This window comes from Manis pentadactyla, chromosome 4 (genome assembly GCF_030020395.1).
Source record: "Manis pentadactyla isolate mManPen7 chromosome 4, mManPen7.hap1, whole genome shotgun sequence".
Classification (NCBI taxonomy): Eukaryota; Metazoa; Chordata; class Mammalia; order Pholidota; family Manidae; genus Manis; species Manis pentadactyla.
Genome location: NC_080022.1, coordinates 154,771,209 through 154,792,549, shown reverse-complemented (window position 1 = coordinate 154,792,549; position 21,341 = coordinate 154,771,209). Strand labels below are relative to the sequence as shown.

General features: G+C 36.6%; 1 protein-coding gene across 1 annotated transcript; it reads left to right on the top strand.

Annotated features, from left to right (window-relative positions):
- Window positions 1-1,047: 1,047 nt before the first annotated feature.
- On the top strand, window positions 1,048-20,788 carry LOC130683538 (serine/threonine-protein kinase TAO1-like). Its single transcript, XM_057501267.1, is given in 8 exon segments — window positions 1,048-1,276; window positions 3,201-3,329; window positions 5,857-6,060; window positions 8,412-8,651; window positions 12,537-12,749; window positions 13,652-13,834; window positions 20,072-20,332; window positions 20,335-20,788. Coding segments are annotated over 8 exon segments (1,629 nt in total). The 5' UTR covers window positions 1,048-1,063; the 3' UTR covers window positions 20,521-20,788.
- Window positions 20,789-21,341: the final 553 nt, after the last annotated feature.

The window sequence follows — 21,341 nt, the reverse complement described above, 5'->3', positions numbered from 1 at the left end:
ATAAATGCTATACAATATGGATGAACCTTAGAAACATGCTAGGTGAAAGCCAGATACAACAGGTCACATAGTATATGAAACATCTAAAATAGAGAAATCCATAGACAGAAAATAGATTGGTGGTGACGAGAAGGGGAGAATGGGCAGCAAGTGCTTAAAACATACAGGTTTTTGTTTTCTGAGGTGTTAAATATGCTTTGTAACTAGATACGGGCAGTCATTGCAGAACATCATGAATATACTAAATGCTACTGAATTCTTCACGTTGAATGATTAATCATACATTGTGTGAATTTTGCCTCTATTTAAGAATCCAGTCTGTACATTTTTTTCTTTATAGTAGGGGCAGTGGTTGCAGAACATCATGAATATACAAACTGCTACTCAGCTGTTCACTTTACATGATTAATCTTACATTATGAATTTTGTCTCTGAGAATGCAGTTGGTACATTTTTTTCATTATAATCAGTGTTTTTTGTGTCCTTTCCAAGAAATATTTGCTGACCCCAAGGTCATGACAATATTCTGTGTTTTCTTCTGCTGTATGATTCTGGATTTTAGGTTTAGGTCAAGTGATTCTTTTCAAATCAATTTCTGTATATAGAATGATTAAGCATTTATTCACTTGGAATACAGAGAACCAGTTGTTACAGCAGGGTTTGCTAACTTTCTTTTCCTCTTTGAATTAACTTGACTTTTTGGTAGCAAATCAATTGACTGAATATATGTGGGTCAGTTTCCAGATTTTACTATGTACCTTTGCTCTATTCAGTCTGTCCTTATAACAATACCAGTGTTTTGATTACTGAAGTTTACATCTTCCAACTTTTTATTCCCCCTCAAAATTTTGGCTATTCTAGGTCCTTTACATTCCAATTTAAATTTTAGAACCAGCTAGTTTGTCTGCTTCTTCAGATGAAATTTTATTAGAAACTGTTGACTGGATTCTCCTACATGAATTACCTGCTCAGTTGATAGTGGACTGCTCTAATATGGTTTTGAAAGAAAAAGGTTTTACTTTATTTCACTCTTTCCTCTCCATTGCTGTGGGTTACAAAGCAAATGCAAGAACAGGAGCCTAGAGAACAAATGTTTTGTTACATCGAAATGAGGCGGCAACATCGAAAAAAGCTGGTGACTCTGGAAAACAAGCTAAAGGCTGAGATGGATGAGCATCGTTTCAGATTAGAAAAAGATTTTGAAACTCAGTGTAACAACTTTGCGGCAGAAATGGAGAAACTTACCAAGAAACATCACGCTGCTCTGGAAAAAGAGGTAGCTGATCAGTATTACTAATGTATTTATTCTAACTTGTGACTATTTCAAAATTAACCAAGATGGCATTTTGCTATTAGGGTTTCTGTTCCCCAGAACCAAGCAAATCAGTTGAGGAAAGGGATAAATATTTATATAATAGGTAAAATTTCCAGTGCTGAGTCTGGGAACCAGTAGATATGGGATTGATGACTTGACAGTTTTATCGTGTAACAGTGGTTAAGTCAGGTAGATCAGATTAAAGATGACGACGTGACAGGTGAGAAGAGGCATCCTCTCAAACCACATATAATACAAAAATATAGTTAATACAACTAACCCTAAAAGATCAACAGGAAAAAAGGCTGCCCCAGACTGCTTACACCTGGAGAAAAAACAAACCTCTAAAAGGGTAACATATGAAAGCCATGATCCGGAGGAACCCACACTCTTCCCCCACCCCAGCTCACTGGCAGAAGGAAGAGAAATGGAGTGGGGATGGGTGGAGGCCTGGGACTGCTGAACACCCAGCCCTGGAGATCTGCTGTGCTGGGGGAGCACAAACCCACATTGCATGGTGCTCTGGCGATTAGTGGGGTTGGAAAGCTAAGACAGGAGGAACACTTGGAGAGACTGAGATTCCAGCCGCTTGTGGGAAATGGGGACCCACATCTGGCTGCTCTGGAACAAAAGAAAGGCAGGCAGTATAAGAGACTTCCTAACAGTGAGAGGACTACTAAAAGGGCAAGCATTGCACAGGGCTAGCTGCTCAAGAAAAAGGACGGGTAGACAAAATTGTCCAAGTACACTCTGCCCAGCAGATTGGGAACTGTTCAGAAACTTCAGGCGCTACATCCCCCAGGCTGGCTACCCAGCTCCAAGGCCTTCCACCGTGATACGCAGCCTGCTGCACCTTCCAGACAGCTGGCACTGGCTTGCAAACCAGCTGCCCCTGCCCTGGTGTCAGTCCAGCCAGAGGGAAGCTCTACCTACAGTAGCTACAAATGCAAAGCATACAGGCCGAACCTGTGTGTTCGGCCCACTGGTCTGGCTGTGGAGAGAGGCACAGTAGCCGGGAAGCAGGAAACAGCTCTTCCCAACCGCCAGTGACCAGCACCGCTCCACTGCGACACCCGACTTCCCTCCATGGGCTAAGCAGCTCCAGAGAGTAGACCTTCTGGGTAATAGAGGGTGCCACATCCAGATATGAAACATCAAAGGGATCAAACGCTTTAGAACATACTAACAGATATCTACAGAATGCTCCACCAAAAAGCCACAGGATACACATTCTTCTCAGGTTCAACCCCAGATCCCAAAAACACCAGAAAAAGAATCAAGTGAAAATGAACTCATCAACCTTCCTGAAAGACATTTTAAAAAGAAGTCATAAACATGCTCATAGAGGTACAGAAAAATATTGAAGAACTCAGGAACAAATTCAAGACAGAGATCCATCCATTAAGGAATACAATGGGGGGATTTAAAAGCAGATTGGATATGATAGAGGAGAAAATAAATGAAAAAGAATGTAGAAAAGAGGAATACAAAGAAGCTGAGGCACAGAAAAAAAGGATCTTTAGGAATGAAAGAATATTGAGAGAACTGTGTGACCAATCCAAACGGAACAATATTTGTACTATAGGGGATTTTTTGGGGGGGGCTTGGGCAGCATACTCCAGTATGGGGGAAAAAAGGTGAAAACACTGACCCTGTAAAAGATCAGCATTTTAAAGATGAGTTCCATTTTGTTGGTTCTCTGAAATTCAAATAATAAGGATGCTGAGTAATACTTAATAATTTATTGGATATTCTTGTTTTGGTAATGATTATACTGATTTTATATTCTTAGGTGGGAGGAAGTATCCTCGCAAATGTGTATTAAACGGCTGCTTTGAAGCTTATCTGCTGAGCTAATTTGATCCATTTAAAAAATTTCCTATAGGCTAAAGCGATGTCCAAGGAGGAGGAAAAATTTAAGCAACATCTTCAGGCCCAGCAGAAGAAAGAACTGAACAGCTTTCTGAAGTCCCAGAAGAGAGAATATAAACTTCAAAAGGAACAGCTTAAGAAGGTATTTACTTTATAGAACTTTTCAAGCCACTTACCTGCTTACTGATTATATTCAATAGTGATCTACTCATAGAACCATTAGCATAAATTTTTCTTTTGTTTGTGGCCACTAACTATATATCAGTTTAAGTGAGGACATTGATTATAACCTATTTTCAATGGCTGATATCCTCAATTGAGTGGGATCTAAAAGAGTGATCTCTTGAACATTTAAATTATTTTATGAAGCTATTATTTATAATAGCCTTCCTAAGCACTTAGTAACTGAGTCACTAGAAATGAAAATACTTCAGCTGTGAAAAAGAGCCATACATTTCTTCCTTTAAAAGTAAATCATACCTTCTTACTTTGGGCTCAGATTACAATAATTTGTTCTTATTCTGATTTTAACACAGAATAAGGATAAGAGGCATTTCTGCTCATCCCATTTTCTTTAATAGGAAAGCATGCTAATCATGTCTTTATGGTTACATGATTTCATGTGTGTTTGCCCTTTATGTGCTGCTTTCTTGAACTTCTTTTTATTGCAGATGTACTCTAACTTTGAGGAAAGCCATGGTTGTTCCAAGGCAATTTCTGAAAGGGGATTATTATTCAGGATAGTGGTCAGGACACGAAAATGATATGTGTCAGCTATTGCATATTTATTATATTGCAGAGACTATAAATCAGCCATCTTTCCTAGGTCTAAGATGATTTTTCAGAGAATATTGACCTTACAGTTCTTCACCTGTTATTCAAGAAAGAAACCAATTCTTTATTAGTTTCATTGATAAGATACTCAAACACATAAATATAAAAAATCACATAAAGTTGTAGTTCTCAACTTAAAGATGTCAATGAGAAGACAGAGATAATACAGGCGTACACACAAAGAATCATTTGGCTATGTTTTTCAAAATCTCTTGCCAAGGAAACTCCCCACCCACCGAGACTTCTCCAGTTACACCCCCTCTTACAAACTGATGGGCTGAAATTTTTAGCCCATGTAATAAATTATTAGCACGCAGATAAATTAATATTGATAACATAACCATAATATCTTTGGTACAGTGCTTTTGTGTGTGTAGGAATTTGACTTATAATTAGATATTTAAGTCTTATTAAGGACATATTGGTGGCACAAAGCCTTGCTATATATACCCTGCAGAGTGAGGTGCATTGATAAGATTTTTCTGACTTGAAAGAGTATAACCTGGTATGTATTCCCATTACTGTAATCTAAAAGCTAAACTCAATACTAGAACATGGAATTTGAAAAGATGGTAAATAGGATTCCCAACTGTAAATAAATACCCAACAAAATGCAGTTCTATAGTTGTTTCTTAGTGAAATGAGGTTTTAGTTTTATAAATGAATGTGTTGGTTTAGATAATCCTTCAAGCATATAATTCATAGTCTAACTAATAAACTCATTTTCTTTTAGAAGGTAGTTTTGTGTGTGTGTGTGTGTGTGTGTGTGTGTGTGTGTGTGTGTTTATTTAGAATGATTATTATCTTTATAGAGGAAGGGACATACTAGAGTCTTGGTGGGTGGGGAGTTTCCTTGGCAAAAGATTTTGAAAAACATAGCCAGGTGAGTCTTTGTGTATATGCCTGTATTATCCCTGTCTTATCATTGATATCTGTAAGTTGAGAACTACAAGCTTATGTGCTTTTTATTTTTATGTGTTTGAATATCTTATTGATGAAAGTAATGAATAATTGGTTTCTTTCTTGAATAACAGATGAAGAACCATAAGGTTAATAGTCTCTGAAAAGTCATCTTAGACCTAGGAAAGATGGCTGATTTATATTCTCTACAAGGTTGACGCATTTTAGGTTGAAATATACTATTATTAATTAGCATCCTCGGGTTTGTATCGTTAAACGTATTGTCAATATTCTCATCTTGCCCAGTATAAATGAATTTTTTTAGGTACTTTGTGAGATGATATTTAAAATGCTGTAGAAGAACATTGGTCTTGCCTTGTGCAGTGGTTATAGTGCTGAATATTAAATCCATTCTAAAAGGTCTCTATTTTCCCATTGTTTTCTGGATTTTCCATTTAATTTCCAAAGTCTTTTATACTGAACCCATCCTTAACTTTGCCAAAAACTTAGCGTTTCTATTGTTGAAAATCAAGAAGTGAGACATAACTATATTTTACCTTGATTTTAATTTGTGTGTGATTTTTACTTGAAAGCACTGCCTTCTTCCCCTTTTGGGGAGGGATTTAAAGAAAGATGTTTTACTTCATTCACCAATCATTGTGTGCTTTCAAAGCTACGAGCCATCATAAATATAGCTGTGCAAAGCTAAAAAGTATGCATGTTTTCTAGTGTATGTTTTCTCTTTTCTTGTCCTACTTCATGGATAACTCAAGAAATGGAAAAATACTACCTATTTCCTTATGGTCATCGCCCTGCCTGCCCTTGAGAGAGGGCACAAATTAAGTACTTTCACTGAAGATTACCAGCTACCAAATAATATATTCATGTAGTTAATTTTTATGTATTTTGAACTCAGTTGTTTTTTATCTTGCCAGGCGCTGAATGAAAGCCAGAGCACCCCAAGGAAAGAAAAACAGGAGTGGCTGTCAAAGCAGATAGAGAACATCCAGCATCTCCAAGCAGCGGAAAAGACTGATCTTCTTCAACATCAGAGACAGTGCCTAGGGCTGGAATGCCGTCTCTTCCAAAGAAAGATATTACTTGGGCGCTGTAACTTGGAGCAGGACCTTGTCATGGAGGTTTGTTTAAATGGTGTGAAATCAGAATCTTCCTGAAAATATGTCAGTCACATCCCACCCTCAAGGCCTTAGAGCGCATCTGCTTCCCTTTGCCTAAGTCCTTCTTCCCTGGAAACCCAACCCACACGGTTCACCTTCTCCCTCACTTCATATCTCCCCAATTCTGATCACCAAATCCTTCTCCCTTCTTTAAATATTCTTGCGCTTCTCTCTCTCTCTCTCTCTCTCTCGCACACACACACACACACACACACACACACACATGTGCACACTTTTTATGGGGATCTCTCTCTCCCCAAGTAGAATGGAAATTATATGAAGTCCCAGGTTCTGTTCAGGGCTTTTATATCCAGTGGATAGATATATCCAGGCCTTACACCTACTGGCTGGCCCGTAACAGGTATTCAATAAATATATATTAAGTAAATATTTAATAAATATTAAATCCATGAGTGAAAGAAGTATTAATTTTTCAATTTGAGAAAATTAATTGGATAATTTATGCCTTTTCATCCAAAATGGATGCCATAAAGATATATACTACCTTTTAACATATTTTTATAATCATGAAATTATTCATTGGGCATATGTAGAAATTTATGCCAATGAAAATAACGGTTCTCATTATCAGGTATACCTATGAGCAAAGAGCAATTTATTTCCAAGAGTGGCTTAAAATAAACTTAAAATATAAGTTAATTATTCAAATTCACTAATATTTAAAGAAATTCAAATTAAAACAATTGTATCAATTCGAGAAGATCAGTCTACAAAATTGGTAAGTCCTAGTAGTGGCATGGGAAAGTGGGCAACGTTGGGAAGAATATAAATTGCTACTGCCATTTTGGAGCATAATTCAGCAGCTTTTACAATTTAATTTCCATGTATCTTCTATCCATCAAATCCACTTCTCAAATTCTATCCTAAAGAAATAATAACATAATTATATGGTGTATCAAGTGTAGATGTTTACTGAAAATTTGTCATAAGCAAAAAATGGAACGACTACGGCATCACAAAGCAGAGGCTTACTATAAAACTTAAAAAGATCTGTATGTCCTGATCTGATCTGGATATTTGTCCATTATATTTTTAGGTAAAGAAAGCATATTATATGCCTATATTTTTTTAATTCAATTTTAAAACTGTATGTTTTTGTGCAATAGTTGTGTCACGATAGCATGGGGAAGGTTGGGAAACATATGCACCAAATGTTGGCCCGTGGAGAAGGGGCAGCAGAGGCAAAAGGGCCAAGTCTGGCTTCCTTCTACAGAGGAAAAGAGAGAGTGTGTGTGAGTGTATGTGTGTGTGTTATATATTTGATCTTTTTAAACTGAAAAAATTGTTGTAACATTTATTGATCATGAGGTAGGTATTCTGAGAGCTTTGCACTTACGAATTCATTTCAGCCTCACATTAATTTTATGAAACAGCTATGTTATGGTCTCCATTTGAGAAGTGATGAAATTGAAGCACAGAGAGTTTAAGTAATTAACCCAAGGACTCACTGCTAGTTGGAAGCAGAGCCAGGATTTAGAAAGCAGGCAGTCTAGCCCTAGAGTCTTGTGTTCTTTTTTGTTTGTTTGTTTGTTTGTTTTTTAATTTTTTATTAAGGTATGATTGATATACACTCTTATGAAGGTTTCACGTGAAAAAACAATGTGGTTAATACATTTACCCATATTATCAAGACCCCACCCATACCCCAATGCAGTCACTGTCCGTCACCGCGGCAAGTTGCCAGAGATCCACTATGTCCCTTCTCTGTGAAACACTGTTATTCCTGTGATCCCCCACACCATGTGTACTAAACATAATACCCCTCAGTCCCCTTCTCAGCACCCCCCACCTGCCCTCCCACACCCCTCCCCTTTGGTAACCACCAGTTCATTCTTGGAGGCTGAGTCTGCTGCCATTTTGTTCCTTCAGTTTTGCTTCATTGTTATTAGAGTCTTGTGTTCTTAACCACTACACTACACTGGGTATACTGCATGTAATAGAATTGAACGTATACACTGAAGAAATTCAAAGGATGACTTAGAAGTCCTCTTCAAATACAAAATTAGGAAACATAAATGAAAGAGAGTGGAAAGGACATTAAGTCTCTTGGGACAGATTTGATATGTCTTAAGCTCATTGCTAAAAATAGTATAAATAGCTAATGAACAGATAAGGAAATTATGCTACCAATTGCCCATTTTCTACAGTTACAGTAATAAAACCCTAATATTTACTGTGCAGCCATTATTAAATCAGAGGATTACATATCCTGGTTATTCTATTTCTTAGGATTTTTTTCTCCTGGCATTGTACATCAGTAAATTATTCCTTTGTCTTTTGTTATGAATTAGGAGTTAAATAAGAGGCAGACTCAAATGGACTTGGAGCATGCAACGCTACTGCGACATCACGAATCCATGCAAGAACTGGAGTTCCGCCAGCTCAACACGATGCAGAAGATGCGCTGTGAGCTGATCAGACTGCAGCATCAAGCCGAGCTCACTAACCAGCTGGAGCATAAAAAACGGAGAGAACAAGGACTAAGGCGAAAGCATGCCATGGAGGTTCGACAACAGTCTAAGAGTCTGAAGGTACCTTTAGCCTAAGCTTCTTGACAAAGGAGAACAGATAAAAGGCATCATGTAAACACTAAAAGTCTAAGCCAGATGTCTGCCATAATGAAATTGAATAAGCTTTTTTTCTTTTCATTTTAAGCATGTTTGGTTATTTTTGACGTAGAGGGTCTGTAGCTAGACTTCTGCTTATGTATTTCTCAGCAGAGTACCAAAAAATGGCCAGAACTTTTTCACTGCGGAAAGTGCCATAAATGAGATTCAAAATGCTTATTTTAAGTGTACCCAAATGTCCAATGTTGATACTACAACTATATATCAACCTACTAACCTGTTGGCTTCTCTCTGTTGTTCCAAGTTCTATAGTTTTGGGATCTTATTTCCTCTGAATGTGATTTGTATCCAAAAGAGGCAGTAAGTTGTTGATTAGTGCAGAAACCAGTGAATGAAAAATGCCTTTTTACCCCCTCTCCCTTCATTGTCTGTACTCATCCTAAGAGGAATAGTGGAATTATCACATTGTTACTCCCATCCATTTTTTCTGTGCTTGGTAGCATAGTTAAGACCAGGGCATGTGTAGCTGGAGTGCATTTTTTTCATTAGCACATCAGAGTGAAGCAAGTTATTATTATATGCCCTCTGGTAGACAAATAAGGAAAGACAAGTGTTGGTGATATATAATATCTAAGGACTTAAAATTTTGTATTTGCTTTGCATAGAGGAATTTATTCATAGGATACAAAATTCAAAAGATGCCAAAGTGTATTTATTACAAAGTTAAAGGTTTCCCTCTCCTTGTCCTTTAAGCCACCTGGTCCAGGCCCCTCTACCAAAATTATCCAGAGTTAACAATTCCTAGGAATTTTCAAATTTTATAACTTGTAATAAATATGTGAAGTATAATCACATGTATCTTAAACAAAAAACTGAAACAACCCACTATATATGTTGTCATCCATAGTAGTACCTCAATTAATCTGTACATGTCTGCACATTTTAAACGTTTATTTACATTCAATAAGGCCCAGATCCCACAGTATCTTCTTTACCCCCTTTTTCAAACTCTTTGACAATTTAACTATAGAACTATCATGTAACAACACTTACCTGAAAAACTGTCCTGAAGTGAAGTGAACTTCACTCACAGAAGCAATCTGTGTCAGAACCAGAAGCTAAATCAGACGGATCTCTCGTTCCTATTCAGTTCCATTCATACAGGTTGTCCTGAACAAAATACAGAAGCAAAGCTACGATTTACACTTTCCTTGTGAATCTAAGTAAAATTTTACTTTGCTGTATCTTCAAAACAGCTAATGAACATCGTTTACAGAGTGGCTCATATGTTGACTACCCACATAACCATCATTATTGAATGCTTATGAAAATCAGAATTCTTAATGATTTTCCAGATTTATTTTGTCTTTGTAGTAGCTACACAGTAGAGTTCCCCACCAAAAGATATTTAAAGCATGTCTATAAAATTAATTACAATTTTAAAGTGAGCAGCACCCAGAAGTAAACCAAACTGAGAGCTTGTTGGTTTTCTTTGGTCAGACCATAAATCTGATATGACTTCATTTCTCTGGGGCTTGGAATAGGTCAGTTGTTTGCTGTTTAACCCTTCCTTTTTTTCCCCTGTTGTTGCAGCCTTCTCACTATGAAAGCTTGTACAACACTAGTCTTATTCTCACAGATACTATTAAAAAATCAAGGGGGAAAATAATATTTCACAATCATAATCAGACCTCGGATAGAAAGCTTCCTTCTCGTGATACATGAGCTCAAGATTTTCCATAAAAGAAATTGTTCTGTTACTTTAGTGGGAAAGAAAATCACCACGTTCCTCTTAGTTGTATATATCTATCTACTTGCACAATTTGAACAAAACAGACTCTTTTTCTTTAATTAAGGTACCATTGATAAACAATCCTTTGAAGGTTTCACATGAGCACACTGTGGTTTCAACATTCACCCATACTATCAATCCCTCCCACCTCATTGCGGTCACTGTCCATCAGCGTAGTAAGACACTACAGAGTCATTACTTGTCTTCTCCGTGCTGTACTGCCTTCCCCATGACCCACCTATATTGTGAGTGCTAATTACAGTGCCCTTTAATCCCCTTCTCCCTCCCTCCCCACTCATGATTCCCAATCCCTTCCCTTCGGTAACCCTAGTCCCTTTCTGGAGAAAACAGACTCTTTTAACACCAGGTCATTTCATTTACATAAGTAACAGGTGCAACTTTTTTAGGTAAATTTTTATTTACTAAGTAATAGTTCAACTTCAATAGTGGCAAAAATTCCAGCTTTCTCCAAGACTTTAAGGGGGATAGGAGGACTTCAGTGTGCACACTTAGATAAGCTGACAGTATTTGTAGACATTAGGCACCATTTCTGTGGAATGACTTGGGTAAACACCTATTGTCTATCTGCCATTTCTTCATCTGCCATCAGGTGATGTTTTGTCACTATTAAGTGATTAAGGAACAACTGGAGCATGTTTATCCTGCTTTACTTGAGTGAAACATTGAGGGATATAGTTTATTCTTGGTATAAGTATTAATCTTGTTGACAGAATTTTTCAGGGCATTCCTTTCTGTCATTAGCTAGTGATAGGGAGTGAGTATAGTTTTCTTGGCAAAATATTTGAATATTTAAAGGTTTTTTAAAGAATGGAGTCTGTTACACAAAGTCAGAAGAGAATTCTAAATTTCATTGTTCCATTCCTAACTTGGAGGAATTTTATTAACCAAGGGCCATATTTACCAGCAGTGCTAAACCCAACTAAACCAAGAGTTTGTCTTTATAGCTAGACATTTCTTGACCCTTCACAGAATAAAGGTACATGACTATGACTTAGTACCTCAATTGGTGTAAAATGCAGAAAAGGATATGTGTTTGATTTTGTAGTATTGGAGCAAGGAGTGTGAACTAGTTCCTTGACAAGAGTGTTTGGTCATACAAGCATTTGCACACTGACTCAACCATTCAATATCTGGCAGTATATATATTGAGGGAAATAATTTCGACTATAGGTTCTGCCTTTGTGTAGCAAATGAGTGTTGTTACTTGTAGGCTTGATGGGTATACCTTATAAAATATATCACATCTTACTAAGTTTTGTTAAAATTTGAGTTCATAGAATAATTAACCTGTGATTTAAAGCCAGAGTTATTCTGTTTCTGAACTCAAATTATTTTATCTCAAAACTGTTTATGTAGTTCATGTCTGTGATCATTACCACAAGAAGGGTTGTCGTCCCTTCCCTTGCCTCATAACTTTTCTTTGACCTTTGAAAGATTAGTTAACTTTCAGGATTTTGCTCATGGTGCTAAAGAGTAAGCCCTTATGAAGTAGTTTCTACCTAGTTCAGTATCTCAAGGAAAAAGACAATTGTAATAACAATATCAGTCAGTTACTAGTGCCCTACTTTTATGGGGTCCGTCACAGACTATATTTACAGTTGAGATTATCATTAAAAGAAATTGGAGCAAAATGTCTTAGACAAGAAACAGAGTAAATATACTTATTTTCTGCTTCAGAGATCTGATAAAATATTGACTTATTTTACATCCACTAAGTGCATGAAAAGAAATATAATTTTCTGCCATCAATATACACAGTAATCAAGGTAATTTTAATATTTACTCACGTCACTAAATTAAAAACAAAATAAGTATTGCCTGAAGTCCTATGACAAATGAAGTTCTTGGTATTCTTATGTTTTAGAGTTTGTTATAAAATTGCATGGAATCCAATGGTTTGACCCAAGTATAGAGGTACCTGCAACCTTATGATCTGAGTTTTTGTTTCCTCTTCTTTTCAATTCTAGCCTTTTCATGTAAGCATATGCTATACCAAATACCATGTTAAAAATTATGTCTGTTTCTTTTCATTGCAGTCTAAAAAACTCCAAATCAAAAAGCAGTTCCAGGACACCTGCAAAATCCAAACCAGACAATACAAAGCTTTAAGAAAACATTTACAGGAATCTACACCAAAGAGTGAGCACAAAGCTCTTCTGAAACGGCTTGAGAAGGAGCATACCCGGAAGGTAGCCATCTTAGCTGAGCAGTGTGACCACAGCATTCATGAAATGCTCTCCACTCAAGCCGTAAGTTTATTTTACTTAGGCAAAACAAATATAGTGCCCCTTTCCTTCCACCATATTAATAAATTCCCAACAATTAAAATATTAAGGTGGAAATGAAAACTCTGCTGCACCTTGGGAAATCGTGCTGCTGGTCCATATTCTTCTTGTTCTCAGCATTGCTTGGAAATATGCATGATGTATATATAATTCTCTTTGATACATTGGACATGAGGTTCTCCATAGGCTCTCTGCTGGTGCCTTGCCGGGGTTTAGTACAGATACCAACAGCGTATCAAGACTGGAGAAGCAGCTTTGTTAGGCAGAGTTTGAAAAGTAGTACTTGATTGGGAATCCAGGTGGTTCCATTTGAGTGCAGATACAAAATATTTGCTATGTAAGTTTACAGACGTTTTCTTAATGGGCCAGATAGTAAATATTTTAGGCTTTGTGGGCCAGGAGGAAAAATTGAGGTTATTATGTGGGCATTTACACTGCCATTTAAAATGTGGCCATTTCAGAATGTAAAAACCATTCCTAATTAGTGGGCTGTTCAAAAAGAAAAACAAAAAATCAGGTAGCTGTTCAGATTTGGCCCATAAGCTGTAGCATGCTTGTCCCTGTTCTATAGTTATTTCCATTGGAGAGAAAAGATTCAGAGTCTTATATCAATCAGATTCTATATTTTTCTTTAAAAAAATAATGATTATTTAGGCATCATCCAAATAGCTTATGATAGCTTTATCCTTATAATGCCATCATTGGTGCTATGTTTTCCTTTTTCAGAGATGTTTACTCCAAGACGTAGGAGAGAACAGCTGTGCCCTATAGAAGAGTAGTCTGTCTTAACTTACACCTCCTCCTTTCCAGAGGTCATGAAAAGATAGCTCACAGGAGGATATATCTGTTTTCTTTCTCTCTTTCAGCTGCATTTGGATGAAGCACAGGAGGCAGAGTGCCAGGTTTTGACAATGCAGCTGCAGCACGAACTGGAGCTGCTGAATGCATATCACAGCAAAATAAAAATGCAGGCTGAGGCACAAGATGATCGAGAGCTTCGGGAGCTTGAACAGAGGGTCTCCTACCGCAGGGCACTCATACAAAAACAGGTATAAATAATAGAAAAAAGTAATTGTGGGGGTGTGGAGCCAAGATGGCAGCATGAGTAGAGCAGTGGAAATCTCCTCCAAAAACCATATATATATATATTTTTTGGTATCATAAATCTACAATTATATGAAGAACATTATGTTTACTAGGATCCCCCCTTAGCCAAGTCCCCGCCACATACCCCTTCACAGTCACTGTTCATCAGCGTAGTAAGATGCTGTAAAATCACTACTTGTCTTCTCTGTGTTGTAGAGCCCACCCTGTACACACACCCCCATATTATACATGCTGATTGTAATGTTCCCTTTCATTTCCCCACCCTTATCCCTCCCTTCCCACCCATCCTCCCCAGTTCCGTTCCCTTTGTTAACTGTTAGTCCATTTGTGGGTTCTGTGATTCTGCTGCTGTTTTGTTCCTTCAGTTTTTGTTTGTTCTTATACTCCACATATGAGTGAAATCATTTGGTACTTGTATTTCTCTGCCTGGCCTATTTAACTGAGCATAATACCCTCTAGCTCCATCCATGTTGTTGCAAATGGTAGGATTTGTTTTCTTTGTATGGCTGAATAATATTCTGTTGTGTATATGTACCACTTCTTCTTTATCCATCCATCTACTAGTGGACACTTAGGTTGCTTCCATATCGTGGCTATTGTAAATAGTGCTACAATAAACATAGGGGTGCATCTGCCTTTTTGAATCTGACAGCTTGTTTTCTCTGGGTGAATTCCTAGGAGTGGAATTCCCGGGCTAAATGGAATTTCTATTTTCAGTTTTTGGAGGAACCTCCATATTGCTATCCACAAGGCTTGAACTAGTTTACATTCACAGCAGCAGTGTAGGAGGGTTCCCCTTTCTCCACAACCTCGCCAACATTTGTTGTTTGTCTTTTGGATGGTGGCGATCCTTACTGGTGTGAGGTGATAGCTCATTGTGGTTTTAATTTGCATTTCTCTGATGACAAGCGATGTGGAGCATCCTTTCATGTGTCTGTTGGCCATCTGAATTTCTTCTTTAGAGAACTGTCTATTCGGCTCCTCTGCCCATTTTTAATTGGAATATTTGCTTTTTGTTTGTTGAGGCGTGTGAGCTCTTTGTATATTTTGGATGTGAACCCTTTATCAGATCTGTCATTTATGAATATATTGGTAGTGTTTTATTTTTCTTTAAAATTACTGACTCAGTAATGAACCTTAAAATTAATGAGTTTGATGTATTAAGGGAATATCGTTAAGTAGTAATTGCTAGAGGAATGATGTGGAGTTATGTGAAGACAGTTGAACTGTGGAAGAATAGCTCTGGCTCTGTCTTGCTTACTTCTTTTGTGTACCTCGTTGTACCTAAAGAAATTGGAGAAAAAGTTGGATAGTGGAGGAAAAAACTTTAGTAAATGTTTGGGAGAGACAAGGAAAAAGGATCAGGAATATATTTTATTCATTCATCCTTGGTCTGGAACTGTACAGATTGGTAGATTACTAGAAAACAGGAGGTAAAACCAGTTGTACACAGATGAAGAGTTAGGCTGAAAATATTATTTCTAGATATATCTTTATTTTTTTTACTTATTGTCATATACATTAGAACTAGAATCCCTAAATTCACTTGTAACCTTTAAAGTACTGAGGCTATATGTCTGTGTGTGTTTAGAGAAAGAATAATGGATAGAAGATTTGGAGAAAGAAAGAGAAGAAAGACATTTGTTTTGAGTAGTAGTAGAATATCAGTTGTATCCAGGATTGAACGTTATGTTCCAGAATTCCTGAGCCGTAAGTTCTCAGCAGCTGGTATGGTCTTAGGTGCATTGGTCCATTGTAAGTTACCATGTGCCTAAGGGTTCTGTCTATTAAAAATTGTCATTGCTTGTGGACTATTAATTGGCCCGTAGATTTTCCTCTATTTTCTACAGTTCTTGTGATAAAAGCAGAATACCTCATTTATATTAAAAAAATATGGTCTTAAGGTTTGCTATTTCGCTGGCTCAGCTGTCTTTATTACTGGCTCCTTTGACAGTTACTTACCTCTAAAGATTATCTCAATTATGTTTCTCATTCAAGATGGGCAGATTGAAACACATATAAATTTTTAAAAAAAGGTAGTTGTCCCATGTTCAGAATTCATAATCTGCGTGATTCCAACTTGCGTATTTAAAATTTAATCTAAAGTTCCATCTCATATGCTTCAAAATTATCACTAAAAGGAAAACCTATACTATTTCAGTAACAGTGTTACGAGAGAAATATTGGTAGCTTTATTTGTATTTGTAGCTCCACCTAGTGGCTCAGTTAAAGAGTGCTAATAAGTATCAGGTGTAGTCTTATTTCAATATATGAACTAAGGCCTTTATGTTCTACAAAACCAGGTAAAATGTTGGCATAGGGCTGATAGCATTGCCAGAAGTGCAGTGGAACTCTCATACATTGTTAGTGCATTTTGGAAAGCAATTTGGAAGTATGTATTTATCTTTGAAAATGTTAAGCAAAGAATTTAGAGAAAAGAAATCCTGAATACAGTAAAAGCAATATGCATAAATATGTTAATTATGGCATCATTTATAATGGTTTAAAACACCTAAGCATCTAAAATAATCAAGTGCTCATGACCAAGCCACTTAAAATCTTACTCAACCATTTAAATGATGGCTATAAAGATTGTAATAATGGGGAAAAAAGCTTATGAGGTGTTGAATAAAGTAAAGACAAATCACACTTAAAGTGAATTGAACTAATGCTTATAGTGGCTATATCAATGTGGTAGATTGGTGGTGATGGTTTACATGATTCTGATAATGGACATGCATAAGGTCATTTAGTATTAAGAATAATAAAAGAAACAGTGGAATAAATCTACAGTGCTTTGAGTTGCTACATGATTTTTAGGGCTCATGTTTACATTTCAAGTGAAGTGCATGACTATAAAGCAGTTTGGGGTCAGTCAGTTGGCAACTACCAAGACCATGATACACCCATGGTATGATTTGTAAACATCATAACATCTCTATTTTCTGTACTTTGTGCTTACTGGTTGCACAGATAAGAAACAGTCATCTGAAAATAGAGGTGGAACCAGAGAGAATGTTAGTTGTTTCTAGATGAATAATAATTCTGTTTGAAGATTGCTTTCAGCCTCCAAATGAACCAAGAATTGTCCTCCAGGCCACGAACAGAGTAAGCCTCAGTTGAGGCTCACATGAGGTCTTACTGCAACTTTTCTTGTGCTTCGTTTACATTAAATTTCAGCAAAATGACAACATAACTATAAATGTTAAAATTCTATGTGAATTTAATACATGCATAAAAAGTGGCAGTATTTCCAATGTATAAATAGGCTTTTCTTTGTTTTATCATTTCCTTTAATTTTTCCTGAATATTTCACTTAGTATCAACAACATGGTTGGTAGCTTTTAAATAAGAATTGACAATTGGAATATCTTATAGGACATTTTGAACTGACAGTATTCACACAAAAATATCATATTTGACTTCAGAAAAGATAGGTTAGGAGAGAAGTCTCAGAAGTCTTATATTCAGTGAAACCACCCTTCTTAGTTAGTTTTAATTTTTATTGAAAAATATTCTGAGTTTCTTAAATGACAAAACTAATTCAGAAATAAAATTCAAGCTGTGCTTACTGAATAAAAGTGGATAAGCATTAATGTGTTTAACATTTTTATCATCAGTTTCCTTCAAATAATATACAAGGCATTCGAATTAGTTAAATCCTCAGTACAAGCCTATCATTTATTAGGTCCTTTGAATTAAAGGTTCTTAATAAATGGAGTTTTGAAAATTTAAAATAGAAAATGATTTAAAAGAAAAATTTGAAATTATTTGAATCCTTACAGATATATAAATTTAATTCTATATGAATTTGGTGTTTCATATGTAGATATTAAAAGAGTAGAAAAGTTATTTTACAAATACACTTTTTTTTAATTTGGCAATTACAGAGAAACAAATAGAAATTAAAATGTCTTTCATCCCACCACTCAGAAGTCACCACAGGCAATTTAATACCTTTCCCTTAAAAGAAGCATTGTATCTAATCTAAGTTCTCTTTCAACCTTCATTATGAAATGCCCTCTTTAAACCTTTGTAACACGTTAGCACTTGGTTTAATAATTTTCAAATTCACCCTACCAAAGTCCTATTTGTAATTCCCCACACACATTTTATCATTTTGCATGCCTTTGCCCATGTTCCCTCTGCTGAAAATATCTTTCCCTTCCCTTGTCTTCTGGTAAACTTGTGCTTTTCCTTCAGAATCCAGTCTCTGTCACCCTCTCTGAGAAGACTTCTTTGCCCTACTCTTCTTCCCCTATACAGTGAATTACTCCATCCCTTTGTATTTCTGCTTCACCTTATAAATCTGTTATTACGTCTGATCATATTATGTGGTAGTTTTTTATTTGCATGTGTTTCCATGCTAAATTGTGTTATTTTAAAGGGCACTTTAAAAAATGATATATAAGAGGGGACTTGATAATATGGCTGAATGTTGTAAACACAACGTTGCTCATGTGAAACCTTCATAAGATTGTATATCAATGATAACTTAGTAAAAAATATATATAAAAATTAAACATATCTGTTGAGCTAGATTTCTGTAGACAACAATGACTATTGGTTTAAGTCCTCAAATATCTTGAAACCTAATTGAATATTTATTTACAAATACTCTTCATTTCCTATTTTTAAAAAACTTTGTATCATGGAAATTTTCAAACATACACAATAATATTAGTGAAATTATTAAGAATTAGTACAATGAAGTCCCCAAATGCTCATTACCCAACTTCAACAGTTACCAGTACCTTGCTAATATTTCATCTGTTTCCCCACTCCACATGCAGCTTTTTAGGGGAGCAGAATATGGGGCAGAGTATCTGGAATATTTTAAAGCAAATCCCAGCATAGAATCATTTCACTCCAAACACAGATAAGGAAATAAGGACTCTTTTACTTTAGCATAGTCATAATTCCATTGTGTTAACTAACAAAATTATAATGAATGTTTCAGATTACCTAATACTCAGTCCATACTTAAATTTCCCTTTGTATCTAAAAAATGTCTTCTTGGTTTATTTAGACTGGGGCCCAAACACAGTCTAGACATTGCATTTGATTGTCTTTTAAGCCTTTCGGTCTCCCCTGCCCTTTCTTGTATTATTGTGGACTGGGTCATTTGCTCTGTAGGAATTCTCACATTTGGATTTGGCTGATTCCAACCTCATGGTGTCACTTAATGCATTCCTCTTTACTTTATATTTCCTGTAAACTGGTAATTAGATCTAGGGGCATGATTATATTAAAAAGTTTTTTTCCTTTTAAAAATTTTGGTGAGGAATTTTCGTAAGGGTTACTGTGTTACACTTCCTTTTGCATCACATCAAAAGACATATAATGTCTAGTTGTCCCACTTTGAAGTGATATTTGATGAGTGACTTCAGGTATTCTCATTCATTAACAAGTTCTCCATCAACTTCTTCCCATTGTCATTGACTTTATTATGTATTTTTTCACTTTAAAAAAACTTTATAGTCAACTGTGTGTATTTGTAAGCCTGTGAGTTGTCCAGAACTGATTGTGATGGCTACCCAACCACTAATTTCTAAGTACATAGAGTGTCCTAACATTCTAATGGAAACTTTATAGTTTTTGTTTGTTCAGTGCATTTACACTCTTAATCACTTAATGCTCTGATCTGTGTGGAATATGGTATCAGATGAGGTTCCATTTTTATTTTCTTCCCCATGGTTGGTCACTTGTGCCTGTGTTGTTTTTCCCATTAAATTAATTAGTGCTTTTGTCCTGCATTAAAAACTTACAAACTTCATTCTGTTTCTGTTTTACTAATTGCTGGTTCCTACACCAATACCATATTAATTTTATTAGAGTGACATTACGGTATGTCTAATAAGGCTGGATTCCCCGTCACATTTTCTTTTTCATTCTTTTTACCTAATGGATTTAGTAGCCATTGATGATAATTGCCTTGATTTATTATTTTAATAGAGGGTATTACCTTTGCTTTTAAGAAGTTGATTTTATACATTTTAGCAATATAAGGTATGATTCCTACAGTACATCTCTTTGATTTTTAAATGTACATTCTTTAAAATAGCCTGAGTGAACATTTTATGATTCACTTTAACCCACAATAATTATTGCTTCTGTAGTTTATAGATTTTTTTTAATAAATGAGCTTTCTTTTTGCCTCCCCCCTCAAACCACAACAGATAGAAGAAGAGGTACTGACGTTTCAGAATGAATCTACGGAACGAATACAAAGCCTGCTGGAGCGTCGAGCAACACAAATGAAAGCTTTCAAGTCTGAAAGCGAGAGACTAGGTTTTAGTGACCTTGCCCCTGACGCATTCAGCCACAGCTCCTCCAGAGCTTCTGATTGGCCTCACAGTCCAACTGGGGGTCCAGGACCTCACTCGGGGCATCCCATAGGTGGCCCACCACAAGCCTGCGGCCATCCAATGCAAGGTGGGCCCCTAGTCATGGAGGTCACCATTCCACGCCAATGCATTGGGTACCCCGAGGTAGCAGTATGGGAGTTGGCAATGGCCCTCAGGCTCTGAGGCGGACAGCTGCCCGGCTAAGGACCGAACAGGGCATGAGCAGAAGCACGAGCGTCACTTCACAAACATCCAGTGGGTCACACATGTCTTACACGTAACTTAATAACTGAGAATGGCAATTCCGCTGAGCTGGCCGCCACTACAGACATCACCCCAGCAGCCTCCTCACTTGGCTACTACCGTGTGGAAGCTGAGTGCATGTGGTATATTTTATTCATTTTTGTAAAGCGTTTTGTTTTGTGTTTACTAATTGGGATGTCATAGTATTTAGCTGTTGGGTTTTGTGTTTTTTGTTTTTAACTTTTGGGGAAATTTTATGAAAAGGGGAATTGGTGTGTATGTGTATTTATCAAATACACACACACACACACACACACACACATAATGCACGTAGGAAAAAAAACTGGTTAGATAGGGTATTTACTGAAAACTGCAAAAACAGAATTCAGCAGTGGCTTGAGTCATCATCACCTTTGGGCAACTCTATCCTAAGAAATTTGTGAAAAGATCTAAAGCCTTTCTCCATATATCCCACCCAGGTTCTTATGAGCCACTCACAGCAGGCAGCATATGCCAAAACAAGTTATTATGGAAACACACCTGTATCCCCTCACCAATGTATTTTGTTTATTAAATAAATGTATTTAGTCTGACTTTTGTTTATTAAATTGGCCTCGTTTGAAGTAGGAAAAAAAGTGGAAATCCATGAACAGTGAAGGGTTGCATTGACTTTTTCAGAGACTAGAAGACAACCTAATTCTTTTTCTCAATGCTGCAAGTTTGTCAGGGATTTTTTTTTTTTTTTTGGTCCATTCAATTGTGCCTTCTTTGAGGCATGGTGAGATGGAAGTTCTTCAGGGGGTCACAAGTTTTGTGGGAATTGCTTCACAGCACTGATCTGGGTCCTCATCTTCAGCCC